This window comes from Ciconia boyciana, chromosome 4 (assembly GCF_034638445.1).
Source record: "Ciconia boyciana chromosome 4, ASM3463844v1, whole genome shotgun sequence".
Classification (NCBI taxonomy): domain Eukaryota; kingdom Metazoa; phylum Chordata; class Aves; order Ciconiiformes; family Ciconiidae; genus Ciconia; species Ciconia boyciana.
Genome location: NC_132937.1, coordinates 39,094,256 through 39,116,480, shown reverse-complemented (window position 1 = coordinate 39,116,480; position 22,225 = coordinate 39,094,256). Strand labels below are relative to the sequence as shown.

The 22,225-nt window shown below is 38.0% G+C and overlaps 1 protein-coding gene across 1 annotated transcript in view; it reads right to left on the bottom strand.

Annotated features, from left to right (window-relative positions):
• Positions 1 to 22,225, bottom strand: part of RNF180 (ring finger protein 180) — a 79,207-nt gene that overhangs the window by 23,355 nt on the left and 33,627 nt on the right. Inside the window, exon 5 of the mRNA XM_072859494.1 lies at positions 7 to 232. Within this exon, the coding sequence (XP_072715595.1) occupies positions 7 to 232 (226 nt within the window). The remainder of the gene's footprint in view (positions 1 to 6; positions 233 to 22,225) is intronic.

Here is a 22,225-nt window from a genome sequence, read left to right as displayed (position 1 = left end):
TTATACCTGTTTGGAAAAAGACTCTGGCAATTGTAGTGCGACACAGTGGACATGGAGTGCTGGCTGGATTGTCTTTGGCAAGCATCCTTAAGCAAGGTTCACAAAAGATGTGGTGGCATGGATAGCACATGTAAGGATTGAAATAAACATCCAGGCACACTGCACAGAGATAGCTTTCTTTATCTCCTCTGAGTTCATGCTCATCGTCTGTATGCAGGTTCTCATTTGCAGTCTGCAAGAAGAAAAAGAAAAAGGAAACACCTTTTCACAGCTCAGCTCATAACTATTTTGGATAAACCAATCAGCAGGAAGGTGACTAAATAACGCTTAAGAAGTTGGTACACACTGATGATATTCTTAATTTTTAATACAGGTTACTTTTAATGAGATGATGAAACATACTGATAAGACAGGAATGTCACAACAAGCACTCTGTGGGAAAGGAGAACAAAAATCATATGAGACAGTAAAAGAAGATAATAAAAAAACCAAAAAGGCTGAGTAAAACTGTACTATAATCAGATTTCTTCTTTTAAAATGAATTTTAACAATTTATTTGTAACTTTATTACCAAAATACCTGGTTACTTTGCCAAGATGGCAAAACATAACAAAAATCTCAAAAAATAACCTGTGGATTGTTCTGCCTTTGAAAGGTAATTTGTGAAGGGCATGTTTCAGCAAGAATAATGACCCACAGTTTGAAACAAGCCACAGCTTTATTACTACAGTGCAGAATCTAAACCTTAAAGTAGGAAGTCTAGGAACCCCTAACATCTTTGGTAACTGCTTGTTTTTGCCAGCACATACGCTCCAAATTTCCTTACATTGATATATTTGTAGGGGGACAGGGCTGGACTTCCAAAATGGCATACATGCCATATGAATGTAACAACTTGTGTATATTGCCAGGTTCCTGCTTTGCTCTTGTAAGATGAGTAAACCTTTCCATGTAGTCTGAAGATCTTATACTAACAGCATCCAGGGTTTTTGGCTTAAATAAAAAAATATTTTTTTTCATCTCTATGGGAGCCACACAAGAGACACTGACTTTGCTCTAGCTCCTCTATCCATCCTCTCTGTTTCACAGCTAACAGAACCCAACATAGTCCAATATCCAAGAGACCCACCAGGAAAGAACCAAGACAGAGGAGGGTGTCAGACACTGCTGAGTGTCAAAACTCTTCTCTCATGTCCCTTGTTCTAAACTCCCAATCCATACCTAATGATCTCACTTTAAGTGTCTTAATTCTAAGCTGCTTTGTAGTATCAGTGACTTCTTGCAAGCTCCAGTAGCCATACTTCATACCCTCATGCCCCTTGCTCAGAAACTGCTCTGTACCTACCTCTTTGCTAGTCCTGCAACACTAGTCCTGCAAGTCCTTCCAGACACCTATTACTGACATTAAGCACACCTGTTGATGCATTTCTACCCAATAAATACTACTCTGTGCTAGAGCAGCTGCTTGATTTGCATCTAATTTGCATACCCACTAGCTGTGTGTTACACAGGGCACTTTTGACACTCATAGGCCATGGCAGACAACCACTGCCTGATACTGGTATGCCAAATATTAATGACAATCGTTATTTTGTGCCTACTGTAGAGATGGGAGTCTAGATCTGTTTCAGAGATGATTACATGTATGGCTTACCGGTTTGGATTGCTTTTGTCTCTCATTATAGTCAGTCCTCTTCTGCCTGGGATACTGAACACTGCAAATAATGAATAAGCCCTAACAGTATGGGTACTGTGGAATGCATTTAAAAATACAGAACAGAAGTATTTCCCCACAATTTATCAGTTCTGGATAAGCACTTGTCCTGCCAGTCTGGCTCAGCCTTCGCATCGCACTTTCCAGAATACCAGGAGCCAAGAAGACTTACAAATTCTGGCGTGCTGTGACACAAATGCATGGAGACAGTTTGGGTTCAGCACTGTGTCCAAACATAAGCTCTTGTGCAACCCTAAGTATCCATAACTGTGTGGCTCTTGTAGCACTTACCTCGGCACTTATTACTCCAGCTTGATTTTCTCCACACCAGACTTGAAATGGGCCCAGAAAACTTTAGTGTGTCCTGAAATTTGCTGCAGAGGTAACTAGGCTGTACTGACAAGCAGCCAGTGTAGGTCTGGCTGGCACTAGCTTCTAGCTTCTCTAGCATCTATAGAAGCTAGTCCCAGACAGTAACAAGTGGGACTATTATTTCTAGCTCCATGCTGTAGGCAGGAGTGTTAGAGCAGCACTGTGTTACAATTAATCAATAACACTGTTTAACCCAGAATGTCTCTGCACTTACAGCACAGACAACCTGCACCAGAACAGAATTGCAAAAGGTAATTGAGAGTTGATTACAGCTAGGTAATTTTAGAATGAAGGAAGCCTCATAATACTGTTTCTTTGACAAAAAGTGGGAAATAATTTGGCACAGAAGGTGAGGAAAGTAGTCTCAGCTTAATACATGACAGAGATGACTTCAGCAGAAATTAGGAAACACTAATACTCTGTGACAATAACAACCCTCTCCAACCCAGCCATGTGGACTTGGCAGTGTTAGGGTAACGGTTGGACTCGATGATCTTAAAGGTCTTTGCCAACCTAAATGATTCTATGATTCTGTGGTTCTATGTAAGGACAAAATCATAATTAAAAGCTAGTACAAAATCAAAAGATGGGGGAGGGGGAAACAAACTTTTGCTGGCTGGTTTTGATGAGCACTGATCAGAAAGGAAATACACAATGTGTATAGAGGAGCTGCCTGTCTCATTGGCTGCAAGTTAAACATCTTCCATGAGCCAATCAAGTAAATAAGGGAGCTAAAGGCAAAATGGCTTGAGGACTCAAGGGTAATGGTTGGTTCTGAGACAGGTTTGTAATCACAGTAAGATCCACAGACAGGAGACTCTCAGAGCCAACTGCAATTAGAAAGAAGATCAAAATTATTCTAATGTGTAAACTAGACTTTAGTTATGAGTAATTTGCTTAGTCAGTCAGAGGAAGGGCTGTCTTTTCTATAGCTTTGTGCCCCTTCTCAAAAGACCTATCTAGGCACATGGCATCCTTTAGTACTGCAAAGCTAAAATCAGAGCCACTTCTTTATGAAACAAGCTAATGCACAATAATTTAAATAGGCATTATTTTTCGTTTGCAATTCAGCAGTGCCTATATGTTCCGATTAGAGCCAGAGCTTTGGTGTTTGAGAGCTTTACAAGCATAAACCAGAATGTTGTTCTTGCAGAATTATAGTAAAGACAAAACTGAAAAAGGCCATGTAGACATCAGGGACAGTGATGGGAGTATAAGATTGCCAAACACAAACAGGAAAACCTTGAAAGCAAAACTATTACTCCTAAGAAATGAAAGAAAGGTAAGAGCCTTCAAAAGTTTCCATCTTCACAAGTCACTTGGGAACTGCTAATACTGACTGTATCACCTGATGGTAACCCCTGATATTTCACTGGTTGGATGGCAGAAGGATGTTGATGGAAAAAAAGAGAGGAACAGAGGACCAACTTCGGCTTGAAAAGCCTATTATGTTAACTAACAAGGAGTCTAACATAGTTTGGCTGGACTATATGAAAGTATTTGTTTCAGTCCCACATTGAGAGAGAACACATGCACCAATGAATATTATGATATTTAATGTAAGATTTACCTGTAATCATGTGAAGGACCTAGAACTAGTGGACATAGACACTAACAAGAAAAGATTCTATATGTATGCTACCAGTAAAAGGAGGTTCAGAGTAAAATCTGTGAGTATGATCAGAACAGTGATAAAACTAAATAAAGCACATATAACATTTGCCCCAAGATACCCAACTATGAAAAAAACCTTGCAAACCCCTTAATTTTAAACTAACCAATTTAGAATGCTTTGTAAAGTAAAAAATGTCCACAGTTAAAGGGAATGATGACCAGGAAAAAAATAAGTTCTATACTTCACATGATTATCTTGCAAAGATGGATGCCTGAAATAAAACTTGGAAAAAATACATAAAACTGTATTTAATAGAAATATTAACCCAGCAAAGATTAATGATCAAAGGTGGAATTTTTTAAAAGGCCTTGAAGTTAAGTAAACATTAGAGAAAGTTTTCCATATATTTCACTTTTTAAACAGAAGAATGAAAGCCTAAAGATACCTGTGTATTCTTTGTCAATGCAAACACAACTCCAAGTTAATTAGTAGTTGACTTACTATTAGTGCATAATAATTGTGCCAATAAATTGCCCTGAAATGACAGCAGAAGAATCTAAATGCCTCATAGGGCTACATTCTTCTGGTAACCAGGAGTTCAAATAGAAGAATGCCATAAACTCTCTTTCTCCATCTAAATTAAATTAGTGTGAAAGCAGAGTCAGAGATAAGCCATTCAGCATGGCCATGCCATTTTCAGGGGGGTGCTTTGCAGCGTTGTGGTACTAAGAATGAGAAATAATCTGTAGAGTCTGGGATGTACTAAGCAGCACAGTGCTGTGCAGTATGGAGAACTAGAGAAACACCTAGCAGTATGAGATGCTGGCCTGAGCAGTAATGTGTATGTGAAATGGCTGGGCATTAAATAGCACAAGACGGTGCGGAAAATTGTGTAAGACTGATGGAGAGACCTGTGGAACGGAGACTTGGGAAACAAGACAGATGCATTATTAGTGTGTGGCCCACCAAATACATCCAAAAGTTCTCTTAAGAGAAAGGTTATTCCTCCTTGCCATGAAACTGTGGAGATCCCATTCCAGACTGTACTTATAACAGTGACTACATGCTCCACTGGACAATGATAATCTTTTTCAGTAATTCCTTACTAAAAGATATTGACATATGTGGTGATCAGAATACATATTCCATTAGATGTTACATAGATTGGTTAGGAGGGGAAAAAAATTCTTTCTGTCATTGTACGTTTAATGTAAACGTGGATAAAACTGTAGTCTCTTTGTGGAGGCAACTCCTTTACTGTTCTCTTACATGAACAGTACCTCAAACAGTACCTCAAAAGGGGAACAGTGGTGTGGGATCCTTAAGAAGCCACATTTTCACCCTTACAAACCAGGAGGAAGACCACATTTACTGCACTTGCGCATACCTCACATTTTGAGAGTGCAGTATGCATGTTCTCCTTTGTTCTCTTGGAAGCTGCCTCTTGGTAATCTGTTCCATGTTATTTGTAAGCTGTACATAAATAAATCTACAATGATTTGCAGCTCTAAAATAGACTTTAAGCCTTCAGTTGTACCATATAATCAGAATCATACACTCCAGGTGTGAAAAAGTTTGAAAGAATGAATATAGATCCTGTTTTGTACAGAAATGGATCAAAAAGAAATAAATAATTCTTGGTTGCTGCTGGAAAAAAATAATCAGTGGGTTTATCCTGATTTCCAACTGAAATGCAGATTATGGCAGTGCCATGTCTATCCATCTGTCAGGTCGTCACACAACAGCTTTTGAACCCGTTAGTCAATTGTAACCAAATCTGACACAGCCTGAGCTTGTGACCTCAGGTATATTGGCTTCCTGAAAATTTCATAAAGATTGACAGCTAGATTGAGTAGAAAGACTGAAATGAGTGCCATCACTATGGGAAACTCTGCAGGTGCTTTGTTGCTTTGAACAGAATCTATCTAGCCTAATTTCTGCAGACTAAATTGGTGACGTTTTATGGAGTTTCGAAAGCAAACTGAGAAAAGAAATTCAAGCCCAATTTAAAAATGTAGGAAAAACCCTACCAAAAATCTTTACTAGCTAAACTAGCAGAAGTTCTTCCAAATCACACCATAAGGTCTACCGGGGTTTGTATGCCTTTGAGTACTCTGTTTTGGTTGACTGGTATGATGAATGCAAAAGGACATCTTTTCAGGTGTGTGGCAAACCTGAGCTTGAAACATATAATAGGGCAGAGGTGCCAGTGCCCATGGCTTAAATATCTATACAAATCAATAATTCAGTCTTAAGTCCCTCAGTCTAAATTTCTCCCCATACAACATTTCAGCAAAATCCAAAGGCAAGCCAAAAACTTCAAAGCAGAGCAAAGCAGCCTAAGCAGCTCTCTGGAGCTACCTACTGCCACATCCTCCATTCAGATCCTCTCTGCTGCATTTGGGTTGGATAAATTGCTCAAGGGGAAACAACTGAAGGACATTTTCTTCATTATTCTTCTACAGAACTTTTGTTTAAAGCTACCAGTGTATTTTCTTTTTTTATTCTGTATCATTTAGAAGTAGCTTTAGACAGTGGAGTTGTTCATCATGTGTGATTAAGTGCTTTGCAGACCAAGACTTCTAAGGCAACTACTGACAGGACCCCTATACTTTTTGTATATGGGGCTCTAAAGAGACAACAGAAAATGAACAGAATAAACAATGAAAGTGAAAATCAGAATATTCTCAACAGTTAGCCTCTTCCATGTTCCAGAGAAAATTACCTATCTTCCTGCTTCTCAGAGAAGATATGCTCCTTAACAGTCTAATTCCCTTTCCCTTTCTATTTGAGTTATCAAAGGTCATTCTGAGGTCATGTTTATTCATGAGGGCTACTGCTTTTCAGACCTGAAAAGACTTTTTGACCCTCCAAACTTTGTTTTTTTCACACTCGAGCAGTTTGCCTAATCAAATATGCTTTATTTGATTTATTTAATCAAATATATGTACACATACTAACTTCTCTCTGTCATTCTTGAACTGTTTCTGTCTTTAGGTAATGATGGCTACAATAGTATTACTACCATCTTTTCTTGATCCTGAATGATCTCACAGTGAACAACACAGACAAGCTAAATTTCTTATCTAGTTAAAGTTTACTGAATTATTATGCATAGGCCATAGTTGAGAAAATGAAGTATCATGCTTTAAAGTTTACTGTATCCAAACATTACACACGCTACAAACAGAACCAAGTCAATAACTCTATGAATTTATCATACTCCTGCCTAAGATCCAGTCTATTATTTTAGAATCTGAGCACTTCACAAGTACAACTCATCATAACATGTCTGGTTAATGAATTTATTTTCTCTAATATGCATTAGAATTTCTTGTACTTGCCTACTGTGACTTAGTACTATTGCCATCCTGCTCAGCTATGATAATCTCGTGAAGTTCTGCACTGTGCTGTCTGGACTTGACTAGGTGACTGCCTTTACACAAATCACTGGTGAGTCATTAGAAGGTCCAAGTCTGTTAGCCACAAATTAAAATGCATGCAGAAAAATTGGATCACGTACAGAAAAGACACTAGAGATTAAAACAGTGAGCCAATAGCCTGAAGATGAGATGCTCACAGACAGCAAATTATGCTTGTTAGTTATGAACCCTAATGTGTGAGCTGGCAGCAGTACTGTTTTCTTTTGTTCAGGTGCAATAAGACACAGTTTGGAGGAAGGATAAAAGGTGCTGACAAGGCTGTGCATAGTCAACAAATCTTTGAGAATTGTTCTGAGTTCACTCCTCTTCTCAAGAGTTAAAAGATGTTGTGTTGTGCACCCTGAAGTATAAATAAGTCTTCTCACATGCTCGCCTGGAAAAGTTAGCTTGAAGATATTGCTGAAGCATAAAGAAGGAGATAGGAAAGGAGACAATTTTTTTGGTCCCAGATTGAAACACTTGGGATGACTGGGAACTAGGAGCTGAGCAACTGATATGCATGGACACAGGGCCTTGCTTCAGTGCTTACAAACACCATCTGGAGCAGCTGTACTGGAAACTATTCCTTATGACTAGTAAGCAAGAAGTCAAGTGTCCAGAGCCAAGGAATTATGCATTTCATTTAACCCATGTAATGTTGCCCCTTTGATGAGGCCATTCACATCATTGGCAGAGCAGAGGCCTCACCAATGGAAGATGTAGGGAAATGAAAAACCTGCAAATTCTGTGGAGCCTTGTAAGGCCAAAAAATTCTTCAAGTATTGAATGCCAGGACACCTTCATAACCACAGGGTAAATGTGGATATAGAAAACCATTGGAAGAATATAGCTTATGCTTGTCCAACAGGAATTTCTTCTCTTGCTGCCTACATAGACTGCTTTTAAAAGCTCTCCTGAAGTTCTGTAAAGGTTGTTACCAAGATCTCTTCTAGAATAACATACCCAAGTTTGAACATCTACCATTTAAAATTGACATTGAAAACCAGAGAGGGCACAACAAAAACATATAAAAGCCTAAAATACATCCTACAACAGAAGGCAAAGGAATTCAATCAACTTGATTTTTTAAAATCTACCATAAAAAGGAATAATACGATGCCACATCTTACAGATGCAATTAACACTTCAAACTGAAAATAACCCACAAATTTGAAGTTAGAACAATAACAATTTAAATTAATTATCAATGTGATAAACTCTCCACCACTTACAGGCTACATATGCAGGCTATTTTTTCCAAAATAGCTAATCTCATGGCCTGTAAGTTAATGGAGTAGGTATAGGACACTGAATGCAAAGCCTACAGGAGGCTATTTATTAGTGCATAACTATTACAGCCCAGCTGCAGACAGAAGTTAACTAAGAGGCAGTACTAGCACTGAAAGGGCTGGATTAATTCAGCACTCCACGGAACATAAAGCCCATCCTCGTCACAGGCACTTCACTGGAGTCTAAGTAGGTTCAGCCTGCATTTTTCTTCTCTGAAGAAGCAGTTATATTCAAAAAATACCAAGGCAATCTGACAATATCTGACTCTCATAGACCTAAAACGATTACAAAGAAACAATAAAAAACATTACTTACTCAGAATGAATTTAGTTTTACAGGGTATATTTATTTAATCTGATTGTTCAAGGAACCATGTCCTTTTTATACACTTCATTAATTACCAAATTAATTAAAGAACATTATTTAGAGCAATTTTTAAGCTTCCGTTTAGAGATTCATTGAGAGTTACATAACTGTAAGAACCTCAGTAGCCTGTTAATGACAAACATTATTTAATATGATTTCTTTTAAGTAAAAGGGCAATTTGAGGACATGACTAGAGTACCTTAAGAAAAATAAATTCATAAAATGCCTTGATACATGTCAAGTTAACCAATTTGTCTCACTGAAATATTTTTACTTCAGCAGATCTTACTTATGTCAGGAGATAAAGGCTTACTTTGTGTAAGAAGTGAAAAACAGATAAAGGAGAAGAAAACGATCTATTATCTTTTCTTTTTATTCCTGTACACACTTCACAGAACTAGAATAATGACTATTTCATTGTATTACTGATTCATACTGTTTTAATCAGGTTGAAACTGGCCACACAGAACTGAATATCCCTTGTGCTAGATGTTGTACATGGGTATTATGCACATATCCCCTTTCCTTCCAAGCATCTTATATAATATATTTCATTTTCTTGTTATGATGGATTTGAAATTATTTAAGCATTTTTTGTTATGCAATTTAGTTAATCTCTGCAGTTCCTTCTATGGAGTAATTGAGCCTTTAAACTTTTGAAATATACATCTAAACTGGCAGCTCTAGATATTATTACCCTCTTGGAAATTTCTCTTAGGAGAATCATATTTATTGTTTAAGGCACATCTGTAAACACAGCTTTTATGAAGATCTCTTGAAGATCATGGGAACTACTTCATTGACTTATCATAAAGTATTATTCCTATTAAAATAATTTAATTATCAAGATGAATTCAGAGACAGGCCACCGGAATAAATATTACTTAAAGTACTTGAACCACAGTCATCTTAATGGTTTAATATTTATAGCCGCCCCTAAACTAGTATGTAAGAAATAAGTGCCATGTTACAAGCTTATCTTAATTTTTATTTTGATTTTGCATTTAATAAAACACACACATTATTATTCAGGCATTTAAGAGAATGATGTGAGTATTATAGCTAAGCTGGCCAATGAAGCTTCATGCCAAAAATAAATATGCAGAGTAGAGCATCCAGGCACAGCTATTAGTGTCACTACACCTAACAATAAAGCAAATATTAATAATCATTCATCTTTATTGTAACCAGTATTTCTAACAAAGAGGAGGAAAACTCATTTGCAGAGGCCTGCAGAAACTTCTATGAATCTCCTAGAGCCTTGATGCAGTGCCTAAATAACAGATAAAAGGTTGTCTTGGCCCTTCTGGTGTGAATTCCATGCAAATAAAACATTTTCTTTTTTTACAACTTCTTTTTTTTACTGAAGTTGTAGGGAAAAAAAGAAGAGTATTGTTCCTCCTTTTGGTATTACAGATCTTTGCATTTTGGAAACTGAAATGATGTAGAACTGGCAGTAACATGTGTGCTAAACATACTGCTGAGGTTTACAGACTTATTTGGACTGGAAGGTTAAATTATAGTCCTGAAGAAGTAAACAAGCTGCAAGCACAAAGATTGCGTTCTGTTAGTTAGATGAAAGCAGTTGCTATCTACATGTGAAGAGTCCTCCTCTCTAGTACAAGAGTAAAACTGCTCTCTAGTACAAACTAGTAGTTGTTCTGGTACATGGTAAAAGGACAGAGTCCTGTCAATTCACACACACAAAGAGCTAGAGAATCAATAAAATATTTCTGTTGAAATACTAATGTTATACCTGTAAAAACAGCATATATTTTAATTTTAACAAAGAGATTTGCAGCACTGAAATAACAGACAATTGTATGCATTTATTTTTCCATTCTACTTCTAGGCTTTGCGTGAATGTATATACTATTACTCTCGTAACAAAATGTCTGTAAAAGAATGTCTGGAACAGTGCTGCTGTATTTTGCAGCTCTGCATAAATACAGTCATAGTATATCAAACAACACATCTGAAATTCTTCTTGCCATTTAGCATAAATCTACAGCAAATTACAGTGATGCATGACACAATCTGAGTTAACAGCATACAAAAGGCCCTTTTGTGCAGAACACCTACTCTTATCATTAAAATAGGTCTCTTCCCCAGCACTATACAGCAGAAAGTGGAGCAGACAACATGGGAAGAGTGCTGGTCAGAGACGGACGTCTACTCCTGTTCTGAACAGCATTTAGAAACTGTTTATGACTCAATGTATCTCCACTTCTGGAACACAGCTTTATAAATAACAACATCAGTCTACAGATTTTAAGTTTCCTACCGAAGTCTCATTGTTCCTGGGATTTGCCAGCTCCAAGTTACAGTTCTCTCTGCTCATCCAGTCCACAGTAACTGCATACATTTTCGTGCTAACAGTTTTCAAAATATCAACACAATGAGAGTTACACAGAGTTTCTGGCTGCTGGATATGGTTATAGAAGATGTACTACTGTTTTGGACAGAAAGATGGGTTTACTGAACTTAACTCCCATCACAGGCTTTTTCAAAAATGTCTTTAAATAAATTTTACACAAATTCCTTAGCAGTATTATGTAAGCATGACCTTCCTTTCAGTCATTAATTGTGGTGGCTACACAATCACCCAAATTTTATTAATACAATCATAACACAGATTTCCAACACACGCTGGGGCAGAAGTGAGAAAGTTCGTGCCTTTTATTCATCAGCTAGAAGAGAATTTAGGTAAGAACCATCACAACTATGACTCAAAAGAGGTATTTAACTCAGATAAATTAACTGTGCCTCTATCTGTATTCACCTGGATGCACATTACAGTATGCCCAACCCTAACCCTTCAGCTGGGCACCTATCAAATGTGACATCCTTCCATCTGGGCTGGGTGCCCTTTTCAGGGCTGGGACAGTGTCCTTTTCACTGGGCTGGGACATGCCTACCTCTCGCCCCAAAATCAAGATACAAACAGGACACCCTAGATTTATGAATATGCAAGTAACCTGTTTCCACAATTGAGGCACAGTTTGTGACATATTACAGTAAAAGGATTCACCTAGTGAGATGAATTGCTTTAAAACAAATTGCCCTAAAATTAGGAACCTAATACTATATTTAGGCAATTAAATGATTGTCCCAGTTTTCAAAAGTTTCCTTATCTGGATGGAGCAACTGGGTGATCATCTTGCTCAGAACAATCAGGCCACCTATTTAAAGTGTCTTGGCCGAGTTTCTTAAACTCAATTTAATTATTGATTACATAAATAGACTCAATCTCTAAACAGTGTTTAAAATACAACACTCACACTGAAGGAAAATAACGATAAGTAAAGGGTTTCAAAGAAGAATACATCTGAGCAACTTAGGGGGAAGGTAATAATTTCATCATTGTTGCTGAATTTTTTATACATAGTAAGATCGTTACTGAATAATCCTAACTTCATCAGAATCTAATCTTTTAATTAACTGCTTATGCAGTTCCAGGATTACTTGAAAAAATCATATACAGCTTTTCCTTAAGATGAAAACAAACAAATCACTGAAATACATAAATATCTGTTTTTACTTCAAAAAATCAGGAAACTGATGGTAGATCTTCCATTTCTACAAATTTGCAAGAAGTCCAAATCTGTTTGATTTCCTACAGAACTTGTATTGTCTTTCTGGGGATTTTCTCTAAGTTGTAAATGGTACTTTAAGGGACTCTTCAGGAAAAGAAATAATGATTTAAGTTTAAGACTCTAGGAGTCATCAATAACAAGAAGCACCAAGATCTTTTTCTCCATTTTGATTACATAGTTACTCTGACTTTGTAATCCATCTGTAGTAGACATTGCAATGCAAAATTAAAACAATAAACCACCAAAACACAAGTGTTTCAGATGTCTTCATGTAGCAATAGAAAAAAAAAGTCCCTTTTGTTTCTTCTTTTCATGCAACCTTCGGAGACTGACATTGGAATTTCAACCTGCACTGTTTAAAAAAAAATCCAGGTGGATCTGCAGTAACAAAATGCAATCCCACTGTTCCATATATTGCTTTTCTGACAGATAATACCTAGATGCTCAATTTGATTAACTAGTCTCTCCTCAACTCTTATTCTTTATGATATTTTATCAGAAAATTTATCAGAAATTTTATCATAAATTATGGTTCTGTGATGGCAACTGTCAGCAATAAGCACTACATTCTTTCCTTGGTATTTTATTCAGTCTTATCCAAAGTCATCCAAACTGTGCAAAAGCTTGTTTTCCTCAAATTTAACCATTAGATGCCTCAGTCTGAAAGTGCTCAACATGGATGGCTTCAAAGGAGTCAGCTGTCAGTCTAGTGATACCTAAATAAATCCTCTTTCCAGATACTTGATTTAAGCTGCTGTTATCCAAATCTTTTCTGTCTGATAAACAGAGCAGAAATTATTGCTTATTTTTTATTTCTTAGTATAACTGAAAAATCTTATATGCACGCATGCACGTTTCTGTAATAATTAGTAATTTCATATACATTTCCATAAATATTTCGTTTCATACAGAGCAAACTACATTCCCTGAACAGGTATTAACAACATTCAGACGTTATTTTATGCAAGACAGGCATTTTATGTGTTGTATAAGCAGCATACTGCATCCTACTTCATTTTCCCCAGAAGTTATTTATGAAGACGGTAAGGCCATTTTAAATTTTAGGGTGGCAACATTTCTCATGAGCCCTCCTACAAAAGCCTTGAGGGGTCTGAATAAGGACCTCTGACAATTTCAATCTTTTCTCTCTGTTATAGTTTAATACTGCAGATTTTCCTTCTAGTGAAGTCTCTCACAAAGCTTCTCAGAAACCGAGTATGAAAATCCACCCCCCAAAAAAATATCAGAGAGTTTAAAGCTTTTCTTTGGAATGACAGGATGCTGAAATAGAAAAATCTAGCTGAACATCTGCTATTTCACATTTCTCTGCCTGAATTAAAAAAGTAGGATGCAACTATTAATGTTGGTGCAACATACTCACCAACAGAAAGGTTTAAGAATTTGTGCTAAAGTCTATAACTGATTATAAATAGGATTATTAGCAAAAAGAAAGCAACCTCAAAGTAATCAGTAACTGTGCAAGAGAGAGCATACGGATAAAAAAAATCACAGACCATTTACCCTTGACCGTCACTTCTCAAACACCATTTCCTTCGCAGTAACTTGTTTAAAACATAAACCTTACGAAGGGTCTAGATGGTCCACAAATTGAAGCTTTCTGAATTTTAAGCAGCACGCTGATGACAAGATCTTTTGACAAGCCCTGCCAGCTGTCCCCTTCTCTTGTACAGAAATCTGTTCACCTGGTAGCAGTGGGCTAGGCACAATATGTGGCACCTCTCTAACTGGCATAAAGTTGTTACACACAGTTTTATTTATGACACAAATCCTACTCTGCTAATTATTATGCCGTAAGTTTCTGTTTAAACAGCATGTTGCTACGAGCCTAGACTTTTGGATTAAAAAAATCAAAAGAACAGCAATGTCAGAAGATTTTCTTTTCTACTTGCATTGCTGATGAAATTTTATTAGCAAAAGAAACAAGCACTTGACTACATTTGCACAGGAATTTAATTCAAAATTTCTTTTGTCTTTGTGTAAAGGGAATATAGCCCTGTAGATGACATAGAAGTGGCAGAAGTTTGGCAAAGAATGAGCTGGATGAGGAAATAACAAAACCTTTCGTCTTCTGAGCATTTCAGGGTACTCTGATACAGGCAATATTTAGGTGGTCGAAGCAGATTTCCCCCTGCTTATAACATCTTGGACAACAATCTTCCAGAGGAAGTCTGGAAGCCTCTCTGCCAGTCACTAAGCTGTCATCCACTGCTTGTAACATTACAGTTTCACTCTTGACAAGATCCACTGCTACAGGCTGATGTCGACTGAACATAATTTGTCTTCTGTGACTCAGAGGGTATGGGACAAAGGACCTGCCTCAAGACAGACTCCCATGTCTCTCTCTTCAGAGGGGATGTGAGATGCAAAGACAAGTCAGAGGAAAGGCCACCATGGAGCACTGCTGTTGCAATGCTCAACAAAAAAAGATTACTATTTTGGTGAGAGGGTGGAGCTGAATTGGTCTTGCTCTAACAAAATTAATCCACATTCTGATTAACTGTGTAGGACAGTGGAAACAAATGTTTCTTTATTTTTGAGAAAATGTGCTGTGCTGTTTTTGGCTGGGGTAGAGTTAACTTTCTTCATAGTAGCTAGTATGAGGCTACGTTTCGGATTTGTGCTGAAAACAGTGTTGATAACACAGGGATGTTTTTGTTACTGCTGAGCAGTGCTTACAGAGAGTCAAGGCCTTTTCTGCTCCCCACCCCACCCCAGCAGCAAGGAGGCTGGGGTGCACAAGAACTTGGGAGGGGACACAGCTGGGACAGCTGACCCCAACTGACCAAAGGGCTATTCCATACCATATGATGTCATGCTCAGTATATAAAGCTGGGGGAAGAAGAAGGGAAGGGGGGGACATTCGGAGTGATGGTGTTTGTCTTCCCAAGTAACCGTTACGCGTGATGGAGCCCTGCTTTCCTGGAGATGGCTGAACACCTGCCTGCCCATGGGAAGCAGTCAATGAACTCCTTGCTTTGCTTTGCTTGCACGCACAGCTATTGCTTTCCCTATTAAACTGTCTTTATCTCAACCCATGAGTTTCTCACTTTTCCCCTTCCAATTCTCTCTCCCATCCCACCAGGGGGGAGTGAGCGAGTGGCTGTGTGGGGCTTAGTTGCTGCCTGGGGTTAAACCACAACATGTGCCTAGCAATACGTTATGATTCTGCTACCATGGGTGTTCTTTCATTCAGGTGTATTTTGTGTCTTTCTTGTAACATTTACATTCATACTGCACACTAACCTGGAATTTCCATTATTAGCAAAATATAAAACAGCAATATATTTCATTAATGAAGGGATCTGTACAGAAATGCTCTTTCTGTTCTTGTTTTCACCTGTAAGTTATTCTTTTGATAAAATAATGTCTTTATAAGAACAAAATGTGCTTCAAACCTTGTGAAGTGATTACACTGTGACAGAAACTTTATTAAAGTATTTTAATCACATCATCTCCAGAAACTGAAGCTATTCCAACACATCCTTTTGCAACTGAAGAATTCAAATTTCTTGGTAATTTTATGTGGCAAATACATTTCCCCTATGCTCATCTCCAAAGAGAGCTCCAACTAACCTTCTTCCTTCCCATTTTGCTTACATGCACAAATAATTAAAATTATAAAGCTCCCTTACAAAAAGAACAAAAATACTTGGTAAATGACAGTGAGTAATAAAAGATCACCTACAAAAAGGTTAGGAAAACTTCAGTGGACAAATTCAGTCCTAAAATAGTGACAATCTGTATAGTTAATTAAATTGCCATAGAAATCTTCTTCAGCTTTTGCTGAGGCTATCATTCAGATTGGTTAGGTCAGTCTTCTTTGGAAGGTCCTTTACCAGGGTGTTCAGGGGATCCCATTTCACTTACTGACCTCCCTAAGAGTTACAGAAAATTACGGTCAACTAGAACATACAGGGAACACGATTTTCTAATTAAGAATAAAGAAAGCAACAAATTGTCAAGCACAGCTGTAGCGTCTGGATATCTGAAACTGCTAAAAAAAGAATAAGAAGGAAATGCTCACATAATTTTAGCACTCCAAGAAAATACAGCTGATACAAAATAATAATAAATAGAATCTGAAAACAATGCTTATACTTCTGGCTGCAACATTGAGCACATAGAGACAGAGAATTAAAGCAAATAATTTTTCTATTCAATTAACCAATTAGCCAGTATCTGGAGAATTCACTAGTCAAACAGAACCAGCAGCCAAATAAAGACTAAGTTTAAAAAAAACGTATATTTGGAATAATGGAATAAGCTTTACACTGTCTTTTTGTTACTGAATTTACTGGGACTATACTGCTTCAGTGAAACAATACTTTTCAGGGTCAATCAAAAAAACCATACTCAGATGTTAGGACAACCTCTTACAGGAACAATCCACTTCAAAGCCATGTTACGTATGAACATTTTCATAGTTAAGAAGCAGAGACAATGTCCATTGGGATTCTTCACTAATCCCAAAAGCTTGCTGGGCCCTATCTTTCAAGACCCAAGAGAATACGAAGGAAATAACTTAATAGGACAGATTTCTTTTATTGAAAAACTGAAATACAATATAGGATGAGACTACAGGAAACAAAGTGATTTAACTCCACCACACAGCAAGTATGAATTTATAAAATGCACAACATCTTCTGTAATTATAACAATGCATTTTAAAGCCACAGTACTTATGGCACTTTGGTAAACAATAGGGTGAAACCCATGTCCCATTAAAGTCACCTGGACAGGTCTAGGATTTTGTTCTGCAGCATTAGATAAGAAGACTAAACAGGCTAGTCGGAGTTTATTACAGCAGTATTAGTAGCAGCAGTAGTTCATTTAGAACTACTATACAAAAAAATTATACTTATAAATGTACAGGCTGTAGCTACTAATTTTATGATATAAATGGAGGCACAGAGTAAGTCTTAGCAGTTATTTATGTTTCAACAAAGGCAATGTTACCATAAAATATTATTTGTGATCCCTAGATGCAGGCAAGATTCTTGTTTAAGGGTTAAAATTTTTCAAAAAGTAGTCCAGAAAAAAACCCCTTAAACATGATCATCTTCTCATATCTAAAATGGATCTCAAGCTTCTGAATTTATCTTAGCACTGGTACACCTTATCTAAACAGCTTAACTGCTCATGCAGCAAAACCACCATACACATTCATTAAAAGTCTCAAGATACCTGGATTTACAAAAGTGAATATACTGCCCTATACTTCACGCATTTGACCCAACTTAGATATATGACAAAATGAATACTCATATCTGACTATGGTAGCCAACATACAAAACAATTCATCATCAGTAGACAAGGCATCTCAAAAATTCCACTGCTGACAGCCTGAAGGTCCTTCTAAGACTGACACTAATAAGGTACAAAAGAGTTTGGAAATTTGTAGAAATATAAACAAAATTGGAACACACAGCTTACAATGTTTTCATGTGAAGAACAGTTCAAAATATACACAAGGATAAAAGGAACATCAGAAAGGGTTATTTCAGACTCATTGCTCTAAATGATGCAAAATGAACTGCAAATAATTTTCATGGCAAAGCACTGTATTCTAGTTTGATATCAGAACATATATCCCCTTTTTGAAAAATTCAATAGATTTCTAATACTGCCCACTACTATTAACATGTTAGTTAAAGATGGTTTTATTTTTAATTATCTATACTGACAGTAAGAAAGGACACTACTTCCTACTTTGCATCTAGTAAAACAGTAGGGGGAAAAAAGGAGAAACTATCAAAAGAATCTTACTAGACTTCAGCAGAGGACAGATCTTGCACAGGAGCATCCCACATAATTCAGGACTCTCAAGTGAGGTCTTGGAAACTTTCCGATGTTAGCTACTAATTTTAATTTCCTTAATGTGGGCAGCATCCTATGTTCTAGTTTAGCAGAATGGAAAAAGTCTTTTCTAATGAGCAAACATAACAGGCATAGACAAAAGACCCAATACAGTGAAGCACACAAAGCGAACCAATGCCATTTAGTTTGATTGTGCTGGGTTGGTTGCCTCCTTAATGTAAGTTTGTAGCTGATAAACTGTGATCATTTTTAGATTTATTATTTATGTCAGTTCTTCAGGCAAAAGCAGGCCATGTTTGGAGCAACAAAGCTCACTTTTATATGGTTCAAAGACTATCTTAAAAAGAATAAAACTTGTTAGGCTACATACTTTTCATTTCATTGAATTCACAGTGCATTCAGTGGGAGGCTAGGACTTTATTTTGGGTCTTAAAGGATGCAAGCTAAAGCCCTCAAGCAGAAGATCCAACATAAAGCCTTTGTGAAGGGTATGACCAGCACAAATACTTAGAGTGCACATGACAAATTAAAATCCTCTAGCACCCAACATTTTGTTACTAAAAAGAAGTTCTTAGCCCTCATTCTGCAGATAAACCTTCAAAAGTAATAAAATTTAACTGGTGGAGACAACCTGAAAGAAAAACTCAGTGATGCGAACTCTGCCCTTCTTAAGCCTGAGTGCAGTCTTAGCTCTGAAGTCCATCACTGTCAACTTTAGTAACTTAACCACCGATCATTTAGTGGATACATGGGGTATGAAATGACAACAAAACAGACTCAGCTGGGAACTGGAGATGCTGCTGGGAAGAAAACCCAGAGAAAAGCACAAAGGTGTGTCAAAACCCAACTACCAATGAGAGAAACAAGAAAATTTCTTCACAGCAGTCCATATGTGGCTGTGCTTTGTATTTGTGGCCAAAACAGTGCTGATAACACACCAGTGTTTTGGCTATTGCTGAACAGTGCTTGCACAGTGTCCTGTCTCCCTGCTACTGCAAGTAGTCTGGGGGTGGGCTTGAGGTTGGGAGTGGATATAGTCAAGACAGCAGACCCATACCACAGGATGTCACACTCAGCAGTAAATCTTCAGGGAGATGAGGAGGAAGGTGGGATGTTTGTGGTTATGACATTTCTCTGTGCAAGCAACTATCAGGTGTGCTGACACCCTGCTTCCCAGGAAGGAGCTGGACATCTGCCTACTGATAGGAAGGAGTGAATAAATTCCTCTTTTTGCTTTGCTTGTGCACACAGCTTTTACTTTCCCTGTTAAACTGTCACTATCTTGATCCATGAGTCTTTTTGCCTTCCTTCTATTTCCCCCCCAACCCTGCAGGACAGAAGAGTGAGAGAGAGGCTGGGTGGGTGTTTGGGTGCTGGATGGGGTCAGCCCACCACAGCCCTGAAGGTACTGAGCAGCTATTACTAAATAAGTGTTTAATTATTCTTCCAAAGACTGTATCTTGTCAGGAATAGAGGGGCATACAGATCACAAAATAATTTTCTGTAAAAAATAAAAAAAAATCAAACAAAACCCAAGACACTTGTTGCATGATTGTGGAGGATAATTATACAACTAAAGAATATAAGAAACCATTATACATTTTGCTGTGTACTAAAGTAAATGATGTACACAAGTTTTTAATAGTTCTTCAGCCTGCATCACAGTGCATTCACACTGCTCCTTACATTACTGTATGCAAACTTTCAGTTTCAACAGCTATTTTTTAAATGTCAGAAGAGACCACTTCATATTAAACACTTTAAAATATTATTTTAAAAGATCTTGTAAGAAGCCCAAGCCAATACTAAAATGTAATAAAATCCAGTTAGATCTTACTCCTATAATTTTTATACAAAACATCATCCTAAGCGCCCCTAAATGCTGTTTTTAATTCAGTATCTCGTAAGTACAATCCTCCACTTTTAAAAACAACAAGAAATTGTGAAAACTATTCTTTTGCACAATATTTGCACAGCTGCAGTAGAAAAGTACAAGAGTTAAACTCTACTTCCACATGCAGGGAAAGGCAGACTTAAATGATATACTACATGCTACAAATGTAATTTTCGTAAGTGGCAGAATGCAGCATGTGTTAACTCCCAAGTATAAAGAATGCTCTATTATTTCCAAGTATTTCTAAAATAATATTCAGAGTAGTTGAAACTATACATCAACTGAGTATTAGTTTGCTAAACAAAAATGAAGTCCCTATAACATCTCACTTTATACAACGTGTGCTCCCATTTCAAAATATACAAGCTTACTAGATAAGACTTTATATAATCACATAAAATGCCAGCACAAAGATGCCAACAGACATTCACATTAGCTTTTGAAAAGATTAGATGGCATCTAAGAAAGTTAATTGAAAAATGCAAAATTAGTTTAATTTGCAAAATCAAAATATTACTTCTAAGTTATTACCAGTTCTAAAAAATGTCAAAGCATTTGATACTGTCCCACACAACATCCTTGTCTCTAAAATTGAGAGACATGGATTTGACAGATGGACCACTTGGTGGATAAGGAATTGGCTGGACAGTTGCACTCAAAGAGTTGTGGTCAACGGCTCGATGTCCAGGTGGAGACCAGTGATGAGTGGGGTCCCTCAAGGGTCCACACTGGGACCAGTATTATTTAACACCTTTGTCACGGACATGGACAGTAGGATTGAGTGCATCCTCAGCAAGTTTGCAGATGACACCAAGCTGAGTGGTGTGGTTGATACTCTAGAGGGAAGGGATGCCATCCAGAGAGTCCTTGACAGGCTAGAGAGGTTGGCCCATGTGAACCTCATGAAGTTCAACAAGGTCAAGTGCAAGGTCCTGCACCTGGGTCAGGGCGATCCCAAACACGGATACAGGCTGCATGATGAGTGGACTGAGAGCAGCCCTGCAGAGAAGGACTTGGGGGTACTGGTGGATAAAAAACTGAGTATGAGCCGGCAATGTGTGCTCGCAGTCCAGAAAGCCAACTGTATCCTGGGCTGCATCAAAAGAAGCGTGGCCAGCAGGTCGAGGGAGGTGATTCTGCCCCTCCACTCTGCTCTGGTGAGACCCCACCTGGAGTACTGCATCCAGCTCTGGAGCCCTCAGCACAGGAAAGACATGGACCTGTTGGAGCAGGTCGAGAGGAGGGCCACGAAGATGATCAGGGGGCTGGAGGACCTCTGCTACGAAGAAAGGCTGAGACAGCTGGGGTTGTGCAGACTGCGGAAGAGAAGGATCCAGGGAGACCTTATAGCAGCCTTCCAGTGCTTAAAGGGGGCCTACATAAAAGATGGGGAGGGACTCTTTATCATGGAGTGTAGTGGTAGGACAAGGGGTAGCGGTTGTAAACTGAAAGAGGGTAGATTTAGATTAGATGTTAGGAAGAAATTCTTTCTTGTGAGGGTGGTGAGGCACTGGAACAGGTTGCCCAGATAAGTTGTGGATGCCCCATCACTGGAAGTGTTCGAGGCCAGGCTGGATGGGGCTTTGAGCAACCTGGTCTAGTGGAAGGTGTCCCTGCCCATGGCAGCGGGGGTGCAACTAGATGATCTTTAAGGTCCCTTCCAACCCAAACCATTCTATGATTCTATGAAATGATATTATATCTTACACGTGACACACGTTTAGAAGCACTGCATTCTGAATACATATATTAATTTTGCCAGAATTAGCTTACAGGTAGGGGAAGAGATAGTAATCAAGAATAGTTAACAAAAAAAAATTATTTTTGCAGGAGGAATTGTGGTATATGGGAAAGGGGAGAATGACATATCTTCCTTTATACAACTTCAGGTTTTGCATCCCAAATATCATCCCATATGCTCAGGCCATACTCTTAGACATGCAATACCTACTTATAGTTTCACGCTGTAAAAATCACCACGCTGGTACACTGTAGCATATATAGCCTCTTTGACCTGACAAAGCAGACATCCAAGACCTGATTACACCTTCAGACTGCAGGGCAACATCTGGGGCTCTGACCCAGAGCCAAGTGATTTGCAGGATGGACAGAATTAGT